The following is an 8,409-nucleotide window of genomic DNA, read 5'->3' on the forward strand; positions in this document are numbered from 1 at the left end:
AGAGAGAAAGCATTTGAGAATCCTTTGTATTAAAATTATAGTGGAGCATGGTAACAAATATCTTTAATCCCAGCACTCAGGAGGCAGAAGCAGGAAAATCTTAGTGAGACTGAGGTCAACTTTACCTGCTTTACATAGCAGGTTCCAGGAGGGATTGGCTACAGGTATATGTTGTCTCAAAAAAAAAAAAAAAACAAAACAAAAACAAAAAAAAAACCCAAAAAGTATGGAATCTCATAGCATCAACTCAATTTCACATATGTTATTTTAAACATTTTATTGTTTTTTGCAAATTTTAAGCAATATATTATGATTGTATTTAGATCCCCTTGACTATCTACACACTTCCTTACTACCTCCATACAATTTCATAAGCTCTAATACGTACATCTATATCTATCTATCATCTATCTATCTGCCTATCTATCCATCTATCTGTCATCTATCTTTCTATCTGTATGTATTTCTGAAGTTTTTCCTTCAAATTCTAAGAAACTATTGCTGAAACAGAATCAAATTATTTAACATTTTAAGAATTTCTTGCATGATTGTGTGATTTACATAAATAGTATTTTTACTGTATATGACTAGTTACTCTGAGACATCATTGCTATGTTTAGCATTAAAACTTGAAGTTGATTTCAAATGTTTTTTGATAAAGATTTTGGAATTAAGTGCCCAGTTCTGATTCGGAGTGGAAAACCAACTGAGCATTAACAATGGTTTGAGAGGAGGTATGAAAATGAATGCATTTCCATTCAATTGATATATGAATTCTTGATCTTTTCTATATCTTATCATTCAATAAAGATTGTGATATTAATATTTCCTACAGAATTTGAGATAAGGCATGACAAAGACTATAGCATTTATTATACTATAATAATACAATTACTACTGCAGTTTTGGAACCATGATTCAATATACTCATATTTTTAATTAATCTTGTTTCCCTTCTCCCACAGTCAATCATAGCTGTCCTGATGATCAGTTTAAATGTCAGAATAATCGCTGTATCCCCAAGAGATGGCTTTGTGATGGAGCTAATGATTGTGGTAGCAATGAAGATGAATCCAACCAAACCTGTGCAGGTGAAGGTCTGCGTGGATATGCACATAAATCACCTCCACATTAGTGTCTGTAAAATGCAGGTCAGGCTGGTGAACTAAGCTGAACTTTGTTAGTACTGGCAATCTGATTATGGTGGTGGTCAAAGAATTCAGAGTTTAATGTCACAAAGGCTGGAATACAAATTATCTTCTACTAATCCTTGAACATGACTCTGCCTTCCAAATTAATTTGGCGCTTCATCTATCCATATGGGTTGGCTGTCGATAAGGTTCTTGTACAAGACTTGTCCGTGCTAAATCTTCCTTGGCAGTGAGGTTGAGGTTCTTAGCATGCTGTGATGTAGGCCATCTCACAAGGAAGCTATTTATTTTACCAGAGAAAGTACTTCAAATTTTTATTTTTTTCTGCAAGAGAATACCTTTGTGAATAGTTTTCTGTTCACGGAAAATTATTTATGGGAGCAGCTTGTTTTTTCCCCTCTGTGAAGTCCCAAGACCACTAGGCCTATTTATATTTCCATATAATCTATTTCATTGTAATAAATCATTGAATCCCTAGCCAGCCTTTCATTGAATAGAAATATACAGCTGGTGGTACAGCTTACAAAAGAGTGCCAGAAAGGTCATTATTAGTAGGTAAATTTTGAAAAATGATACTGGCTAACAGCAACCTAGTGCTTTTCTGTAAACGATGAAGAGAAACTAGGTTTTTGATCATAGATGTTGATTTGATTGGTAAAAAAAAATGGTTGTTTAACATGACAGCAACATTAAAATACATCAGTCACTCAGAAACTCTTTCTTTTTGCCATTATAAGCTTTGCTAAATATAGACCCAGATGTTGGGAACATTTATTCCTCCTTTGTTTTCCCCATTTACTTTCCTTTGGAAAGTCTTGTCCTCACTGAACCATATTTTTCAATACATTTCATTTACACTATAGTAGTGAGAATTAACTTCAATTTCTTACCAAAGAGATTTTCACTATGTACAAAAGACAATGGTAAGAGCAAAAGAAATACTATTTCAACTATGAATTGATATTTTGTAAGCAGATTTTCCACGGTGGTGTATTTTGCTGAGAATCTATGGGTCAGTATGAGTTATTTCCTTGAATCTTGGCTTAAATCCTTGACTAAACTTTGGAGTAACTGAACTATTAAAATGCCACCCCCCCCCCGTGTGTGTGTGTGTGTGTGTGTGTGTGTGTCTGTGCCTGTGTGTTACAGTTGTTTTACAAGACTTTCTAAAACAAAAGGACAGCTCAAAATCATGTGATCTTAGGTCTCCACTCTCAACACTGTCCACTTTGTAGATGAAACACAGGAGAGAAGACTTGCCTAAATTTCCCTAAGTGCTGGCTGAAAGGCCAATGCTTTATCTAAACTATACTATTCAATGAACCAGCTAGAATTCTAGGTACAGGAGATTAGCTTTCGTAAGGTTGACTTTGCAATATGAATATCATTTATAAAGAAACATTTCTCTATACTAGTGACTAGTCTTTTAAGATAAAGGTTTAATTAAAAAATTATGCCTCATTACACCCTAAATATAAACAGATATTTTTCTTAAAATAAAGTCATTTTATAATACCATGTCTTCCTTATTTTTACTAATTATCAATTTTGTTTGTTTCCACATGATTTATAAGGAAGCAGTTGTATTTGTTTAACTACTAATGGTAGCAAAAATGGAAATACTTCCTCTGTATAAGAGCAAACAAAGCAATAAATCCTGTTAGTATAATTTCTAAGGCACTGAAATCTTGCAGATCACTAAGAAATAGATAAAACATGCTGAATGCCATTTCAAGTTATGTTCATTCACTGCTATATCAGAGTATTCATGTTAATACCTTCATGGCAGGTAGTGTGACTCCTGGGTCCCTTAAAACTAAAATTGAAAGAAGAGAAAAATAAATATGTCTTTTGTCTTCAAAACCCTGAAATATGCTGTTATACTACAATGTGCTTTAATTTCATTTTACCAAAATAAGCAGTTCATATATGTTACCATTCTAAAAATGAGTAGTAAATACTTGTAGAGTGTTCCCCAGAACCTAAATATAATTGTTACATGAACATATGACCTAGGCAAAAAGACTCAAGGCAGAGGGCTGTTTGTCATGACTTCTGCTCTGTTCTATATCACTTTACACTGTGACTATGCTGTAGATGAATGGGACTAATTTCCAACAAGAAGCCAGTTTTCTGATTTCTTCCTTTAAGATTTTCCACACCAATCTATTAATTCAACAGACATGTATCAAGCACAATTATCAGCTGTGATTTAATGCTCATAGTACCTTTTATGCATAAACTGAGAAAGAGGACTAGGAAAAAGACGTATCTGCCCATCATTTGAATGCAGTTCACAAAGCGCAATGTTGAATCACACTGGGCTCCTAAGAAGAGTAAAAAATTTGTTTGGGAAGAATTCCTGAAGGAAGCAATGTTAAACCTCTGAAAATAATTGGGAAAATTCCTCAGTAATATTAAAATCCATTTACATAGGAAAATTACAGAATCTAATAAAACCAAGGATTGGCAATATTGGGGGGAATAAGGAATGGAGAAGGACCTGTCATGTAACCTTGGAAGATATATAAACTTATTTTTTACATTGGAAGACAATTTGCCTAAATTCAGTAAGTTCAAGTATTTGCGTAGCTTTAATTCTTCAGTTTCTAGGTTTCCACTGTTATTAATGCCTGTGCACAAGTGTTCTTTGCCTGAGTGCTGGGAATAATCAAACCCCAAACACAACTCAATTGTCCATCAATAGAATAATGAATGGATAAAATTCTGTATTTGCTATTCATAATTAAAGTGAGTGAGCCAGTACTCATATATCAACAAAAACGAATTTTTAAATATTACACAGAAAGTTAAAGAATGTAACAATACTACTTACAAGAAACATAATCCATAAAATAATTCTAGGTATTGTTTACAAATGCATAAGGTGTGCAAATAATAACTCAATATTCTTCCTGGAAGGGAAAATAAAGTAAAAGCAGGAGGGGTGGTTGGGAAAGGTTTCATGGGGTACATAACATGTAGCTGTAATCCATTTTCCTTAAATAAACAAAGGAAATACTAAAACATTAATGCTAGCATGACAAAAACAAGTATTCAGTTTATGTATCATAACTGGGTGCTAGAAACATTTCACTTGAAAAAAAGACCAATTGCCCAGCATACAGGCAAGAATGAAGTGGATACTAGGGGACTAGACTGGAGAAGGGGCCTAGGAGAACAATCACAACGGAGAGAACAGCTATTCATGCTCAATACTGACCTCATGATCTTCCCACCTCCTTCTCCCAAGTGCTATGATTAATGCGTGGTACGACTTGACATGTTTTTTCTAAATAGAATGCTTTGGTTAAAACGAAGCAAGAGCAAAATATATGGGTACCATGTTGGTTCCAGATGTCTCCCTCGCAGGTTCTTGTGGGCTGTGGGGCTTCTCACTGCTACTGTATGTCAATGATGAGCAGGAACATTCACATTGTCACAGTGAATCTCTGATTCAATCGCTCGATAAAAAATTCTGCAGAAGGTGCCAATTTAGTCTTTCTTAGAGCAGCGTTTGCAGTAAAACCAGAGTCCTCTGGGGCTGCTCTCCTGCAATCACCTTCAAGCTAATCACATCTGATGTAGACAAAGACTGAGAAAGAAAATGCTGTGTGTTCTTTATGGGAGCCCACTGATTTGAAAGAGCTAATTCTGTCAATCTGGTTGTCCAGAAAGTTGCACTTAGAGATTTAAGGATTCAAAAATCGTTCTCATCAGAAATGAGTTGAATTTCTCTGACAGAAAATGAAAAGAGTTTTTTCTCCATGATTGGAAGGGCTAGTAAATTCACACTCGTTCTGATCATAATAGCCTTCAATAATGATGTGGAGGATGCTTGAAGTCACAGATTGTAGTAGCTCCACCAGCCTCAATGACGTGCTGTAGCAGTGCACACCTTTCCAGCCATGACGACGACGGGACCTGCACAGTATAAATTAGGCTTAGATTTCTCTTTTTTATTTTTCCTCTAATGAAAGCAAATAGTCTCAGAAAGCTTTGATAGACACCAAGGAGGTACTACTAGAAGAGGATGTATTGAAAAAAACCCTACCAAATTAAAGGATGATGGGTTGGATGAATCTAATGTATTATGATTGTGACTGAATTATATGTAAATGGAGATTAAATCTATGATGTTTTCATTTAAAATGAAACATCAAGAAACACTGAAATTAAATTAGAAAGAAAATGAAGAATAATGAAAAGAAACAAAAAGAGGAAAAGACAGTAAAACAAAGGGAAAAGGAGACGTGAGGAGATAAGGAAATGAAAGAACAAAGGAAAAATCTCTCATTAAATTTCACTTAAAATCCAAAGGGTAAAAAGAAAATGGCTGTAACAGTGAAATAATACAGAAATGTGTAAAGGGGATTATTATTCTCCCTCACATCTCTGTTCCTACCATTTCACCAAATAAACTAAGACTGTGTCGGGATAGCTCTGCACTATTCTTTAAGTTTACATAAATATCCATTTTTCCAAAAAGAATAATTACATAAAACAATCTAAGACTTTCATTAAGTTTATTCTGAATATTAATATAATTTAACAAAAAAAATCTGTAGAGTATGTCAAATGAGTCTGTGATGTAGAAATATTTAATTTTGTTTAAAATTTTAACACTGAAAACTTGAGAACCTTACACATCAGTCAAAAAATGTTAATTTAACATAAATTATCAGTCTGAAAAATGGAAAGAAATAAGTATTGCATAAAATCTTTGAGATTTAAAGCTTTATCCACAGAAAGCAAAATACATACTGTAATAATTTTCCTAATTATTGTAATTGCAGATACTATTATTGAGGAAAGAGTATTTTAGTCTCCTGCATTAAATCAAGCAGTACGTTTTCAATTTGATGTTTTAATAACCTACAAAATATTCACTAACAGTGGTCATACATCTTTATCTGAGTATATGCATATTTATGCAAAAAAATATTTCAAGTGACTTCTAAGCCAGATTTTTGGATACATGGTTGATTTCGGTTTGAAGCACTCTCTATACAAAGAATCAGCACCTAAGTACACAGGGTACTTAATGGACCAGAGAAAAATATCTTTACGATTCTTAAACCTAGGAAAGAAGAAATCTATAGGCACAGAAACTCAGAACCTAAGCTGTCACTCATCCATTCAAAGTTCAGTTAACCAAAATATTTGAACTAAAAAGAATCACCTCACCAACATCCCCCACATTCTCCCTCTATTCACATGAAAGGAAAAAGGCAGTGGGGTACACCCACTCAAGACGTATTTGTTTTCAATGGAAAAAAAGAAATAAAGTAAAAATTAAACATTAAATTATCTAATATGTACCAACCAAATGCCTAGGGCAAGAGGGACTAGAACAAGTAAAGTCTCAGGCTTTCAAAAGTTGTCCTTATTACAACAAAAAAAAGGGAAAACATTCCCTGCAGAACATAACCCTGTTGCCAAAATGTTTTAATACACAGCCTTTGGCAACCTTATAAGTGAGGTTCAATGTTTGTGTTCATTGAGACCCTTAGCCAGCCCAAAGCACAAGTTCATCAGTATGCTTTGATTAAAATACACATTTACTTATATAGCTGGGCAAGAAATCCATTTTTAAAAGTCTTAAGTTTAAGTGTATGTTCTAGAAAATGTTTTCTCTGCTCTCACTCAATACAGTGGACTATTTAGAGATGAAGAACTAGGCACACAGAAAATGTTAGAGGAAAGGTGCAATGCTGAGTCAGGATTAGAAACTAGACACACTGAACAGCCTCACGGGCTTGTTCATGTGTTACAGAAACAGTATTTTTTGATTTGCTGGCAAATGCTATGCAATTTTGTTTGTTAAAATTAGACGAAACTTTAATTTATTTATATATTCATAAGCATGTACTTGGAAAAATTTTAAATATTGATTTCAGTGCTTCATTTATGGAATTGTTTGAGGAATATTAATTACCCTAGAGGCCATTTTAATTGAAAGGCAAAGCATGTTATTTTAGAAAAGAGAATAAGCTAGAATTATGAAATATTAACTAAAACTTTACTTTTAAAGTATTATTTTAATAAAAAAATATATATTTTGTGTAAAACAGAGATTGCATGGTTACACTATAATTGTCACTCAAAAAGTCTCTGAACTTATTCTTTGTGTATTGATTGATCATCATAGCCAGAACCTGCCAGACTGACCAGTTTTCTTGTGGAAATGGACGTTGCATTCCCACAGCATGGCTGTGTGACAGGGAGGACGACTGTGGGGACCAGACAGATGAAGTGGCATCCTGTGGTAAGTTGGGAGTGAACTGTGTGATAGTGGAGATTACATTATATCAGGCACAATGTTCTATAGCTCTGCTCCCTTTAAAAACTACTTCTTTATGAGTACAAGCCAAGGAAACAGAGGGCATGTTACTTTCATTGCTCTGAACATGAGCGGGTGCTTTAATGACAGCTTCAAAATATATCTCATTCATGAAGCCGTTACAGTATCCTCAGCTAAAACAAACGGATTCAAACATGTAGAAAGTGTTAGGAGACAGTTGTTAAAAAGCTAAGCAGACATTCGCAAGTGTTCACTATTAATGTTACATTCTCAGTGGTTAAACTTGTCAAACAAAACTGTGCAATGAATAACATTTGGAGCAAATGATACGGGCCTGTTTCTTGTTGGAAGGCGTGTGCTGCATTCTCTGAGAGATAAATATTCAAAGCTGAGATTATCTAATAAGTACCAATTGCTGAGTTACCATAGCACCATAGGATTCTGAAAAAATTATTAGAATAAGATGATATACATGTGGATAGTGCACGTCCCAGACATGTATTGCTCATTCTCCCACTTCTGAAAAGAAGAAAACATCATTGTTGATAAAATTCCAAATTTAATTACTTTATTTTGTATTCATGTATGAGTATGTTATTTTTCATAATGATGTGTATTGAAATATCAAAAGAGAATTAAATACATTTTAAGAAGTATTCCAGTAATGATATTTTAAAAATTACTATGAAAAAAGTTTATCCATAAGGGAGTAAAAGGGAGCCCCAAACGATGAATACAGACTACATCTGTTAAAAATACTTTGCAATTATGGATTGCAGAGTAGCTCAGGGGTGAAGAACTTGCTTATATAATGCAAGACACTGGCTTTGATTCTCACTACCAGACACAGTTTATCACACGTGTGCATAGTTTATATACACATATATAATAATTATATATAATAACTATATTTAAATAATTTAACCTCCAGCTTAAATACCAATGAGTGCAGTA

The 8,409-nt window shown here is 33.8% G+C and overlaps 1 protein-coding gene across 1 annotated transcript in view; it reads left to right on the plus strand.

Annotated features, from left to right (window-relative positions):
* The window catches only part of Lrp1b (LDL receptor related protein 1B), a 2,166,816-nt gene that overhangs the window by 1,281,613 nt on the left and 876,794 nt on the right, over nt 1–8,409 (plus strand). Inside the window, exons 17-18 of the mRNA XM_008825194.2 lie at nt 966–1,091; nt 7,303–7,419. Of these exons, the coding sequence (XP_008823416.1) occupies nt 966–1,091; nt 7,303–7,419 (243 nt within the window). The remainder of the gene's footprint in view (nt 1–965; nt 1,092–7,302; nt 7,420–8,409) is intronic.

The sequence above is a fragment of the Nannospalax galili genome, unplaced genomic scaffold (assembly GCF_000622305.1).
Source record: "Nannospalax galili isolate Female #2095 unplaced genomic scaffold, S.galili_v1.0 scaffold87, whole genome shotgun sequence".
Classification (NCBI taxonomy): Eukaryota; Metazoa; Chordata; class Mammalia; order Rodentia; family Spalacidae; genus Nannospalax; species Nannospalax galili.